Genomic DNA, 13,435 nt, shown 5'->3' on the forward strand with positions numbered 1-13,435 from the left:
GACTTTCTCAAGCCATCGGCGAATGCAGGATGAAGCAGGGCAAGTAGAAACAGCCAGTGTAGCATTTTCCCGAAAGGGGGTATAATTTTTTCCTTTCCCAGGGTATCGTTTTTTAATGCCGTTGCTACAGCACCGAGTAGAAACCACAAATGAAGCCGGGAGAGTTCCCGATTCTGTTGAGAGGCTGGGAAATATTCAAGTGGAGTTATGAGGCTGCTCTTTCGTGTTGCATTGCCTCAATGTCCATCTCGTGAAAACACTCAATATTCACTTGTATTTACTGAGCGCTTGCTGTCTGCAGGGCACTGTACTAAGCGCTTAGTTTCTGCCAGGACGGGTGCTTTTACCGCGTGATTTCGATGTGTCCGTTATATTGTTACAGCGTACTCTCCCGGGCGCTTAGTATAGTGCTCTGCACGTAGTAAATGCCCAGTAAATACGATTGATTGATCGATAGGAAGCCACAGCAAAATTGGGGAACACTCTTCTGGCCTTGCAAAGTTACAGCAATAAAAATGATATTTGCTAAGCACTCACTATGTGCCAGGCACTGTACTAAGTGCCGGGGTAGATGCAAGATAGTCAAATGCATTTATTGAGCACTCACGGTGTGCGGAGCACTGTACTAGGCGCTTGGGAGAGTACGATGTAACCAGAAACAGATGCAGTCTCTGTCCCCAACGAGTTTACAGTCTAGCATTCTAATTCCAGCTCTGCCCCTCTGCTGTGTGACCACGGGTAGTCTCTTGACTTCTCTGTGCCTCGGTTTCCTCAACTGTACCATGGGGATCCAATACCTGCTCTCCCCCTCTCTTAGCTGCTGAGCCCCACGTGGAAGAAGGGACGGTATCCAACAGGTTTAACTCATATCTACCCCACCACTTAGTACAGTGCTCAGCACATTCATATATTCATTCAATCGTATTTATTGAGCGCTTACTGTGTGCTGAGCACTGCACTAAGCGCTTGGAAAGTACGATTCGGCAACGGATACAGACGATCCCTACCCAACAACGGGCTCACAGTCTGGAAAGGGGGAGACAGACAACAAGACAAAACAAGTAGACTGGCATCAGTAGCATCAGAATGGATAAAAAGAATTGTAGATACCTACGCATCACTGATATAATAAATAGAATAATAAACATGTACAAATACACACAAGTGCTGCGGGGGGAGGGGTGGAGCAGAGGGAGGGAGTCGGGGCGATGGGGAGGGGAGGAGGAACAGAGGAAAAGGGGGGCTCGGTCTGGGAAGGCCTCCTGGAGGAGGTGAGCTTTCAGTAGGGCTTTGAAGGGAGGGAGAGTAAACACAGTAAACACTTAAGAGATACCACTGTTACTATGTATTGGGAAGCAGCGGGGCTCAGTGGAAAGAGCCTGGGCTTCGGAGTCAGAGATCATGGGTTCGACTCCCGGCTCTGCCACTTATCAGCTGCGTGACTGTGGGCGAGTCGCTTCCCTTCTCTGTGCCTCAGTGCCCTCGTCTGTAAAATGGGGATGAACTGCGAGCCTCACGTGGGACGACCTGATGACCCTGTATCTACCCCAGCGCTTAGAACGGTGCTCTGCACATAGTAAGCGCTTAATACCAACATTATTATTGTACTCTCCCCTGGGCAGGTGTTTACACTACAGTCGAGAACGGTGCTTTGCACAAAGTAAGCGTTCCATAATATCAATGGTATTTATTAAGTACTTCCTATGTGCAGAGCACTGTACTAAGACCTGGGGGGAGTCCTCCGTGGCAATATTGGCAGACACGTTCCCTGCCCGTAACGAGCTTACAGTCTAGAGGGGAGCTTGAATTCTAGAGGGGGTGTTCAATCAATCAGTCGTATTTTTTGAGCACTAACTGGGTGCAGAGCGCTGTACTAAGTGCTCGGGAGAGCACGACAGGACAGCGGAATAGATCTGGTAGGCACGCCTCCGGCCCACGTAGAGCCGAAAGCGCAAAAAAGTCTACAAGCGAAAACAGGAATCAAACGCTTCCACCTTCTGCCCCGTCAAACTGAAGGAGCAAATCCCTTCGAACTCCCAACGCGAACGCCAGCAGAAGAACCATTTCTTTAACTGTGGCGCTCCAGCCGACCGCTCGCTCTTGGACTCCCGATTCACATCCTGACGTCTCTCGGGTTTCAGCATTTAGGGGGGAAACGCCAGCCTCTTCCCTTACCGACTCTGGCGCCGAGACCGATGTTCTCAATTCACGTCGCTACAGACGCTCAGCTCTTGCCAGCTGAGATGAGACTCAACCACAAGATCAAACGCACTGAGAGGATTTTTTTTTTTTTTCCAGAACGGAGAAGCCAAGGATTGGGGTTCGGGGGGAAGGGAGGAAACAAGGGCGGGGGGAATGTGCAAAACCCCAAAAAATAAAAGGTTCTCTCCGCTACATGAACCTCAGAACTAGGAATGCCATAAGAACCCTTCCACGTGTTGATTGGTCAGAAAAACCAACGTCCCTTTCTTTCTTTCGTCACTCGGATACGAACCACGGGGTCTGGATTTTCACTTCGGCGGTCACCGTACGTGCGGATGTGGAATATTTGGAGTGCGCCACGACACCCCGTTTTGAAGGCAGAGGGAAACTAGTGATTCACAACTAACTGTATATCTAGAAAAGCAACGCAGCCTAATGGAAAAAGCCCGGGCCCGGGGGTCGGAAGGACCTAGGTTCTAATCCTGGCTCCGCCTGTTGCTTGCTCTGTGACCTCGGGTGAGTCACTCTGCTTCTCTGGGCCTCATTTTCCTCCTCTGTAAAATGGAGGCTCAATATCTATTTGTTTCTCTGGGCCTCATTTTCCTCCTCTGTCAAATGGAGGTTCAATTACCTATTTGCTTCTCTGGGCCTCATTTTCCTCTGCTGTAAAATGGAGGCTCAATATCTATTCTCCCTCCTACTTAGACTATAAGCTGGATCCAATCCATTAAAGAGGCAACTTCCCCAACTACACAGTCTTCTCCTCTTCTCTCACTCCCCTCTGCGTCGCCCCGGCGCTTGGATTTGCTCCCTTCGTTCACCTCTGCCCCACGGCTCTTAAGTACACAGTCGTGATTTTTCATTTCTACGAATGCCTGCCTCCCCCTCTAAACTTTAAAGTCCTTATGGTCAGGGAACGAGTCTACCGCCTCTTATATTGTGATAATGATAATTGTAATTATCACGGTATTTGTGAAGCGCTTACTATGTGCCGGGCACTCTACTGAGCGCTGGGGTGAATACAGACAAATCGGGTTGGACACAGTCCCTGTCCCACATGGGGCTCACGGTCTTAATCTCCGTCTTACAGATGAGGAAACTCCAGGGGAGCAGCCTTTTCATTCACTCATTCATTCGATCATATTTATTGAGCACTTACTGTGCGCAGAGCACTGTATTAAGCACCTGGGAGAGTACAATAAACAGATGCATTCCCTGCCCACGAGGAGCTTAGAGTCTAGAGCACTGTACAACTTCAACTCCAGCACTGTATCTCCACCGGTGAACGTTTATACAGCGCAAATAAGAATGAATAATTACGGTACTTGTTAAGTGCTTATTGCGATATAAGCGCTGGGGTACAGAGTGGAAGCGGCGCGGCTCAGTGGAAAGAGCCCGGGCTTGGGAGTCGGAGGTCACGGGTTCGAATCCCGGCTCTGCCACGTGTCAGCTGTGTGACCGTGGGCAGGTCACTTAACTTCTCTGTGCCTCAGTGACCTCATCTGTAAAATGGGGATGAAGACTGTGAGCCCTATAAGAACGTTGGTATTTGTTAAGCGCTTACTGTGGGCAGAGCACTGTTCTAAGCGCTGGGGTAGATACAGGGTCATCAGGTGGTCCCACGTGAGGCTCACAGTTAATCCCCATTTTACAGACGAGGTCACCGAGGCACAGAGAAGTGAAGTGACTCGCCCGCAGTCACACAGCTGACAAGCGGCGGAGCCGGGAGTCGAACTCATGACCTCTGACTCCGAAGCCCGGGCTCTTTCCACTGAGCCGCGTCCAACCCGATCATCTTGTATCTACCCCAGCGTTCAGACCGGTGACTGGCACATAGTAAGCGCTTAACAAATACCATGATTCTTCCGGGATGAAACGGGCTTTGCGGCACCTGGGATGAGCTCCAGTGAGGAGCTGGCATCCCAGGTGTAGCGCTGGGCCTCGGAACGGTCAACTGAAACTCTTTCCCTGGCTCATGCGGATTTTCACACGCCGGTGCCATCACGACCGGTCCCGAAGGATGCAGAAAAACAAGTCTGCAGTGAGATTTGCTTCGGTTCATGCTACAGGTCAGTGGCGGGGCTGAATCTAGAACGCGGGTCCTCTTCACTAAACCACGGGGCCTCGAGAAGCTACTGGGAGCAGCTGAACGTTAACTCCAGATGGAATGTCGCATTTCAGCGTCGCGGGGAAGAATGTGCCATTTTCCCCGTTCTCTTTTCCGTCCCCTTCTTGGCTCCGATCACGTCAGTTAGTCTAGTTGACGATTTGGAACGTCACCTAGCTTTGTCCGTTTGTTTATTGCTCGCGTTCCGCATAGATCAAGCCCCTCCGCTTCTCTCATTTGGTCGATTTTGGGGGGAACGTTTGGGTACCCGCGTTTTCCCCGTCGGCGCCTTTAGGTGAACAGCTCCGAGGACCACAGACAGACCCAGAGAAAGCGCGTGCGTTCTCGGCTACGTGCTCCCAACCCGGCTTTCCGCGAAATAGCTAAAGATTCCCAGAATCGGTGCCAGACTATTCTAGCAAGCTCCATCAAGAACGGAGACAATGACGAACGTTTCGGGCGATATTTTCTTTTCCTCGGGCAGATACCGGATGTTTCTTCCAGAGATTAGAGAACTCTCTCTGCAGTTAGACACAGCTAGTCTCCAGCCTACAGGGGAGAAAATGAGAATGCGCGTAGCGCCAGGAGAAGCCAACCAAAATGGAAAGAGAGGGAGGATTATAAGGCAACAGAATGGGGAAACGTGCTCAAGCCGGAGGGGGAAGTAAACTGTGGACACGGTAGGGTGAGCAGAGAGGGATAAAGAGAGCAGAGTCGCATTTTAAGAAGGCAAAGGTGAGCGTCCAACTCGGTCTGCAAATGGGGGTTAATGGGAAGAAGCTTCCTCCTTGATTTCCCCCTTCCTGGTTGGTTTGTCGTCCTAAAGCAGCGTGGCACAGTGGAAAGAGCCCGGGCTTGGGAGTCAGAGTTCATGGGTTCGAGTCCCAGCTCCACCGCTTGCCAGCTGTGTGACTTGGGGCAAGTCACTTCACTTCTCTGGGCCTCAGTGACCTCATCTGCAAAATGGGGATTAACTGTGAGCCTCATGTGGGACAACCTGATGACCCTGTAGCTCCCCCAGCGCTCTGCACATAGTAAGCGCTTAACAAATACCAACATTATTTTATTATATTCCCTGCCCACAACAGAGCAACCAAATGCCTCTTATGCAAATCTCCACCTTCCACCCTTCCCGCCGCCCAAGTTCATATTGTCCCGGCCCCTGCCTTCACATGATCCTGAACTGATGAAAACCTTCCTTATTTTTACATTCCTCCGGAGAACCACATCAGCAGTTGGGATGCTAAATAAACCAGAAGCGTTCTAAAAATAGGGGGCTTTGTTTCCTAAAATGTTTGTCCCTGGTATACGCTGCTTTCCGAACAAACAAATAGCTATTTACAAACCATTTAAGAGGAGTTATTCACCCCACAGGAATTCCAGTAGGTTGAGGCTCTTCACCTCATCCATCTGGACACTTCAGAGGGTACGGTCGCTTAGCACAGTGCTCTGCCCACGGTAAGCGCTCAATAAATACCACTGATTGACAACGTCAGCTTCTTCGGCGGGAGCGGCGTACGACTCCAGGGTTGGGGGAACGAATTCCAGACGGGACCTTGCTCTAGTCGACCAGTTTACACTTGTTCTCCGTTCGACGTACTCGATAAACCCGTGCTGCTTTGTTACGGCTAATTTACACCGGTGTAGACTGTAGAATGTCTTACTCTGCAGTTAGGTCACGTAACCGGAGCAGATCAACAGACTGACCTTAAAATATCTCCCCCTCTAGACCGTTAACTCGGCGCGGACGAGGAACGTGTCTGCCGACCGTCGGATAGCTCTCTCCCGAGCGCCTAGTACAGTGCTCTGCACACAGGAAGTGCTCGACAGATACTGAGTGCTCGATAAACACCATCGGTGACGACGACCTGATCGTCTGGAGGTGAGGAGAGTACTTTTCTCTCAGCTTAGACTCCCAGACTGCGAGCCCCACGTGGGACAGGGATTGTGTCCAGCCCAACTGGCTCGTGTCCATCCCAGTGCTCGGCACACAGTAGGTGCTTAACAAATACCACAATTATTATTATTATTATTATTAGGGCTATGATCCAACCTGCTGCTCCTCCCCCAGTAAATGGCAAAAGGAGGGGAAGCCTGAGAATGCCAGGAAAGCTGAATCTCGGGGTGTCCCATGAGGCCAATCCGACCTTATAGACAGAGACCCTCCCGTTCGGCGAATTCCCCACAGACTGTTTTCAAAAGAGTGATGGTGGCAGACGAACAAGCCGCAAACCGATCGTTTTGTTGGTTTGCTGCCAAACACTGAACTGAGCGCTGGGGTAGATAGAAGCTCAGCTCCGCCTCCATTCCGTGTCACCTCGCCTCGCTCCCTTTGCTCTCCTCCCCACCCTCACCCCACAGCACTTATGTACATGTCTTTAATTCTATTCATATTGATGCCTGTTTCCTCGTTTTGATGTCTGTCTCCCCCTCCTCTAGATCGGAAGCCCGGTGTGGGCAGGGATTGTCTCTCTTTTCTACTGTACTTCCCAAGCGCTCAGTACAGTGCTCTGCACACGGTAAGCACTCGATAAATACGACCGAATGAATGAAGCTAATCAGGTTGGACACAGTCCCTTTCCCACCCCCTGTGAGTAGGGGGGGAATGGGATTTAATCCCCATTTTACAGACGGGGAAACAGGCACAGAGAAGTCAAGTAACTTGCCCCAGGTCACACAGGCGGGGACCTGGGATCGACGCCCAGGTCCTCCGACTCCCAGGCCTGGGCTCCCTCCACTAGGCAACACTGCTTCACGCCTGGTCGTGGACCGGGGAAGAGCGAGCAGGAAAAGGGGAGAGAAATGAAAACGTCTAATTCTTAGTCAACCGCCTGAAATCGCCTTTCAGATGACCACGTGAACTACAGCATTGAGAGCTGATCTATTTTCGAACGACAGGAATCATCCGGGTTTCCAGCAACACGATATCTTGGGTTCCCCTTTAACCCTCACGCGCCCCCCCACACAGTGAGGATCCCTCATCCTCCCGTCTATCGCTCTTCCCGGCCAAAAAAATAAAAACCTCAGCCGGAAGAAGACCGGGGAGTCTCACTTAATAAATGTGGTCATTTATTCCCAGCTTCTTTTAAGCGGAGCCCTCTGAGGATATTCATTAAAACCTGCGATTCGGAATAAATCGATGAGATCTTGGGGAATATCGTGTAAATGTTGTGGGACAGTTAACATATTTTCGGTGCTCTGAAACGCAATGGGATATTTTTGAAAAGCCTCCAAGAGCCACATCTAAAAAGAAAGGAAGTCCCTCGCCAACTCAAAAATTCCCAAGAGGGGGGTACGGGTCTTCTCGACGGGAGTGCCTAGGGGAGGAGGTGGGTCGTGCCCTGGTTAAAATGAGACAGGAGCCTTTGGGAAGAGACTGTAAAAGAAACCCGGCGACCTATCTGAACGTGCTCACTGTGAAATGGTCGATTCATCGATCCTATTTATTGAGTACTGTGCAGAGCCCAGTACTGAGCGCTTGGGAGAGGACCGCCGAATCAGCAGACACGTTCCCCGCCTGGTTCCAGACGTGTCGTGTATTGCACTCTCCCAAGAGCTTAGCCCAGTGCTTTGCTCCGAGTAAGCGCTCAATAATTACCATCGAATGATGTCCCAAGAGGGGGCCTCTCAATCCATCGATGGTATTTATCGAGCATTTACTGCGCGCAGGGGACTGTGCTAAGCACTTGGGAGAGTACAGTATAATAGAGTTGGTGGATATGTATCATCATCATCATCATCATCAGTCGTAGGTTGCCGAACTGTACTCTCCCAAGCGCTCGGTACAGTGCCCTGCACACGGTAAGAGCTCAATAAATACGATCGAATGAATGAATCGAGTGCTTACCGTGTGCAGAGCACTGAACTAAGCGCTTGGAAGAGTACAATAAAACAGAATCGGGAGACACATCCCCGGTCCAAACCAAGCTTACATTCCAGAGGACTGTACTAAGCGCTTGGGAAAGAATATCACAGTAGAGGAGCTTCGTTGACACTCCCGGCGGTTTTGAGAACCATCGATCGGATTTATCGAGCGCTGACTGCGCGTGAGGCACCGTACTAGGCGCTTGGGGGAGTACAACCCAGCGACAGAACGGACGCATCCGCCGCCCACGACGAGCTGACAGTCTAGAGGGGAGACGGACGTTAACGGGAGTAAATAAACGTACGCCTCCAAAGGAGTTCTGCCAGCTGAACGGTCTTGATAAGCCGCTCTTAAATTCGCCGAATGGGGCCCTCCCGGGAGAGTTGCCAACGTCCGCCGGACGGCCCGAGTGGTGCCAACCGGTGGTAGAGCAAGCTGAGGAGAGAGAAGATGGATCCCTGGCGCGTGAGCATCTGGAAAGCTCGTCACCAAGTACGGTTTCCAAAGGGTAGGGGGCCGAGGTCTTCGGGACCACTATCGCCTGAGGTTTCGTCCCGATTTCGGACCGGGGCCCGGAGATCTCCCGGCGTCAGATCCACTCTCGCCCTCGTAGCCGGCCAGGCTAAGGGCAGAGGAGATGCGGAAACTCGTTGCGGACAGGAAACGGGTCTGTTTATTGTTGTATCGGCCTCTCCCCGGCTCCCGGTACAGCGCTCTGCACACGGTGAGCGTTCGATAAATATCGACCGAATGACCGTGCGGGAGTGTGTTTGGGACGCCCTCCCTAGTAGTTGAAGGATGTGACTCGCGTAATAATAAGCGCCGTACGATTTAAGCGCTTGCGACGTGCCAGGCTCTGTTCAAAGCGCTGGGTCAGATACAGGCTTATCAGGTTGGATTCAGGCCCTGTCCCACACGGAGCTCACGGTCCTAATTCCCATTTTACAGACGAGGGAACCGAGGCACGGAGAAGCGAAGCGACCCGAGGTCACGCAGCGGACAAGAGGTGGAGCCGGGATTAGAACCCAGGTCCTTCCGACTCCCGGGCCCTATTCCCGAAACCACGCTCCCTCTCGTGAAATTGGGATTTGCCTGGAGAAATACCAGGGCGCTCCTGATACTGGGCAGCGAAACTGAGCATCTCGAGATCCAATCCCAGGTCGGCGGGACAGAATAAGACACCAGACTCTCCCGGCTCCTCACTCCCGAGGCTCATCTACATTTGTCATTAGCCACACCGTTTCCTCACCTTAAGGTCTGAAACTTAATAACGGCCATCTCTCCCTCGAGAACGTAAGCTCCACGTGGGCAGCGAACGTGTCCGCCAACTCTACTGTAGCGTACTCTCCCAAGTGCTCCGCACGGGGTAAGCGCTCAAATTCCACCGACCGACGATCACTCCCTCTTCATCTGCGTCTCCTTCTCGAGGGAGGGAGAGAGAGAGAGAGAGAGAGGGACCTGTCCGGGGCAGATATATTTTAACTCCCTGGTGATCACAGATCTCCACAGAGGCGGTCGATACCACGTCATCGACTGCCTCGGCGGGAAGCCTATCACTCCATTCGCCCGGCAAGAGACGAGACAGAACGGCAGGAGACCTCCCATTTCCGGCTCGCTAATTTCCTCTCGACAGACGGGGCGACGCTCCTCGCCTCTGAGGCGTTCACACGATTCTTCGTGGGAAGCGGCACGGGCCCGGGAGTCGGAAGGTTGTGGGTTCTGATCCCGGCTCCGCCACCTGCCCGCTGTGTGGCTTCGGGCAAGTCACTTCCGTTCTCTGGGCCTCGGTTCCCTCATCCGTACAGCGGAGACCGAGACCGTGAGCCCCGCGTGGGACAGGGGACTGCGTCCCGCCCGATTTGCTCGTATCCACACCGGCGCTTAGGACGGAGCCCGGCGCATAGTAAACGCTTAACAGATCAGGATGGTCACCGAGATCATCGTTACGTAAATGAGAACACAACCTCCCCTCCCCTCCCTTTAGCCGACGGCGTCGGCAATCCAAAATCTCTCCTTCTCTTTCCCCTTTCCGGGGACGACAGGGATCAGAGTCCCTTGTCTGGGGTCTCCCAGGGCACTTGCCACGCACCATTTTTCCTTCGTGAGACACGCGGGCAAGTTTACGTATGTTAGCACGCCCCCGCTCCCTCAAATTTCTGTCAGAGATGGCCATTTCACATACATTTCGCTCATCCTTTGTGAAGAATTCCCTTTCGGTTTCAATACCTACGAGAGAGAGAGAGCGTGTGTGTGATCTCGGCAACCGGAGCGTCTCGACAGGGTCAGACCGGAGGCTCCGGAGCTCGGGAAAACCCCGTTCCGTTGGGCGGCTCGCCTTCGCCCACCTCCCCGAGCAATCTCCTCCGCCCCCAACCCACTGAGGCCGGAAGGAAGGGTCGAGGGCGGGGGTCACCTCAAAGCCCCTTCCGACAACGGGGCCGGATCGAGCACGGATCTGAAGCAATTCTTCCGACGGTCACTTTCAAAAAAGGCAAGGGGCGCAGAAGAGGCACGACGACGGTAACGCATCGTCACCCTGGTCCGCGGTCTGCCGTCCTCCAGAACGGTCGAAGAGGGCGCGTCCGACGTCCGAGGATCGGCCGCTCATTCCCCGTGGGACGTCACCAGCGGAAAGGTTCCCGAGGCGTCCCGCCGTAGGTCACGTGAACGAATCTATACCGTGGACTCCCGGATTTAGACCTCGGCACGCTCACAGACACGCACGCGCACACACGCATCGGGATTCGCAACGGCGACGTCCCATTAAACGAAGAAGGGACTATTACGCATCGCCGGCGCTAGCGAGCCTAAGGCACGGCGGGCCGCGTCTCCGGGAAGACGCTCGTTCCCCGGAGACACCGAGGGGGAGATGAAAGAGATAACCCGACCGGGCATCTCCTCATCCTCCCCCGCGAGTCGGCCGCCGCGCCCAACGGCGTCCGCTCGGGGCCGTTTCCGGCGGCACCCGGGCCGGGGGGTCCCCGGGACGGGGTCGCGGGGCGGACGGGGGCGAGGGCCCGGCGGGCCGCGGGGGATCCGGCCCACCCCGCCGCCGCCCCCAGCCCCGGGTTCCGGGAGGACCCGGCGGGGCGGCTAGGGGAGCCTCACGCCCGACGACGACGGGCGGGAAAACACGAGGACGCGCGAACCGTCTCCCGTCTCAAACGCGAGCCCGAAGCCGAGGACGAGCCTCGTCGACGGGTAGCGGGTATCGGCCGGAGATCCCGGTCGGGGCGGAGCGACGCCCCTCGAGCCCGTCTCCGGGCCAGGCCGGGGGACCACGGCGTCGCCCCGACGGGGGAGCCGGATCCGACGGGGACCAGGCGCGGAGCCCCGGGCCCGCCACCGGACGAGGCCGTCGGAAGGGGCCGGGGTCCCCCCGGGGACGGCCGAGCCTCGGCGCGACGTCACCTCTCCGCGTCACACGGTGCCGCGAACGGGCGGCGCCGACCCCTACGACGCACCTCGACGGAGACGCCGTCGCGGCCCCCCGTCCGGACCGGGCTCCCCCCGGGACCCCTAGAATAAAACGGAGCCCGGCCCACGGGGGATGGAGAGGATCATCGGGGGGGGAGCGGGGTGGGGGGGAAAGTGGAGGGAGGGAAGATTTGGGGAGGGGCGCGTTGGAAAATGGGGACGACGGGGGGAGGAGGAGGGATGCTCTGGGGGGTGGGAGGGGGAGGCCGAGGAGGCTCGGGGGGGGGGGATGCGGAGGGGATGGGGGGGCGGGGGGGCTCGGGAGGGGGGATGCCGATGGAGCTCGGGAATGGGAAGCCAAGGAGGGGAGACTGGGGTGGCTTAGAAGGGGGGCGATGCCCGGGGGGCTTAGAAGGGGGGGATGTTGAGGGGGCTCAGGAGGGGGGTCGCCCGGGGGGATGGGGGGGATGCCCGGGGGGCTCAGAAGGGGGGGTGCCGAAGGGCCTTGGAAGGGGAGGATGCCGAGGGAGATGGGGGGGGCTGAGGGGGCTCAGAAGGGGGGGGATGCCCGGGGGGCTCGGAAGGGGAGGATGCGGAGGGGGTTTAGAAGGGGCGATGCCGAGGGGGCTAAGAAGCGGGGGGGGCCGAGGAGGCTTAGAAGGGGGGATGCCTAGAGGGATGGGGGGGCCGAGGGGGGTCGGAAGGGGGGGGATGGATATTGAGGGGGCTAAGAAGGGGGGGATGCCCGGGGGGCTCGGAAGGGGGGACGCCCAGGGGGCTGGAGGGTGGGGGAGGCGGAGGGGGTCAGCCGGGGTGGGGGCCGCGAGGTCTCGGAGCGGGGAGGGACGGCGGGGGGGGGGGCCGCCGGTTGGGACGGTGTCAGCGGGGACGGGCCCCCTCCTTCCTCCCGCCCACGGAGCGCGCTCACTGTGCGCAGGGCGCTGCGGCCGGGGCGGGGGCCGGGGGCCGGGGCCGGGGCCGGGCAGGCCCGGAGGAGCGGGGTCCCCCGGGGCGGGGCGGGGCGGGACGGGAGCTCACCCAGAAGACGAAGGAGTAGATGATGAGGAGGGTCTTGAGGCAGGTGATGACGGGTTTGGTCTCCATCCTCCTCGATGCCATACTACACGGCCCGGGCGAAGGCGGGAGCGGCGGCGGGGGCGGGGGCGGCGGCGGCGGGGGCGCGCGGGACAGGCGGGGGCGCGCCCGGGGGAGGGAGCGAGGGAGCGAGCCGGGGGCACGGTGCACGCGCAGGGGCGCGCGCTGTGACTGCCGCCGCTCCCGCCGCCGCGGCTCGGCGCTCCGGCTCCGGCTCCCCGGGCCCCGCCCGCTCGCCCCGCCCGCTCGCCCCGCCCATTCGCCCCGCCCGCCAATGGACGCGGCCGCCCGGGCCCCGCCCTCCAGGTCCCGCCCGCCGATTGGCCGACCCGGCCGGGACGCGCCCACTCGCCCCGCCCACCGAGGAGCGATGGGGCAGCCGATGGGCCGACGGCCTCCCGTCGCCCCGCGGCCGAGCCCGGCCCCGCCCCCCCGCCCGGGGACGGCAGCCAATCAGACGACGGTCTCGCCCGGCCCCGCCCCTACGCCCGGGGACCGCAGCCAATCAGATGACGGCCCCGCCCCTAGTCCCGGGGACGGCAGCCAATCAGACGACGGCCTCGCCCGGCCCCTTCCCTCGGAGACTCATCCGAGTCTCCAGCTCCTCTCATCTCAGGCCCTGAGCCTGCCGGGAGCGATGATGACGATTATGATCCTCGTAATTATTATTAATAATAATCCTATCTATTGAGCGCTTACTGCGTGCGCGGCCCTGGATTGATAATAATCATAATGTTGGTATTTGTTAA

At 56.8% G+C, this 13,435-nt stretch overlaps 1 protein-coding gene across 3 annotated transcripts in view; it reads right to left on the bottom strand.

Moving 5' to 3' along the window:
- The window catches only part of TSPAN7 (tetraspanin 7), a 60,843-nt gene extending 48,082 nt beyond the window's left edge, over positions 1 to 12,761 (bottom strand). For 2 of the 3 annotated variants that reach the window (XM_029083353.1, XM_029083354.1), the window contains exon 1: positions 10,264 to 10,350. In XM_029083353.1, the coding sequence (XP_028939186.1) occupies positions 10,264 to 10,347 (84 nt within the window). In that variant the 5' untranslated portion in view covers positions 10,348 to 10,350. Of the gene's footprint in view, positions 1 to 10,263; positions 10,351 to 12,629 lie in introns of those variants that run through there. The other variant, XM_029083355.2, reaches the window with a different exon arrangement.
- Between the last annotated feature and the right edge of the window lie 674 nt (positions 12,762 to 13,435).

The sequence above is a fragment of the Ornithorhynchus anatinus genome, chromosome 18 (genome assembly GCF_004115215.2).
Source record: "Ornithorhynchus anatinus isolate Pmale09 chromosome 18, mOrnAna1.pri.v4, whole genome shotgun sequence".
Lineage (NCBI taxonomy): Eukaryota > Metazoa > Chordata > Mammalia > Monotremata > Ornithorhynchidae > Ornithorhynchus > Ornithorhynchus anatinus.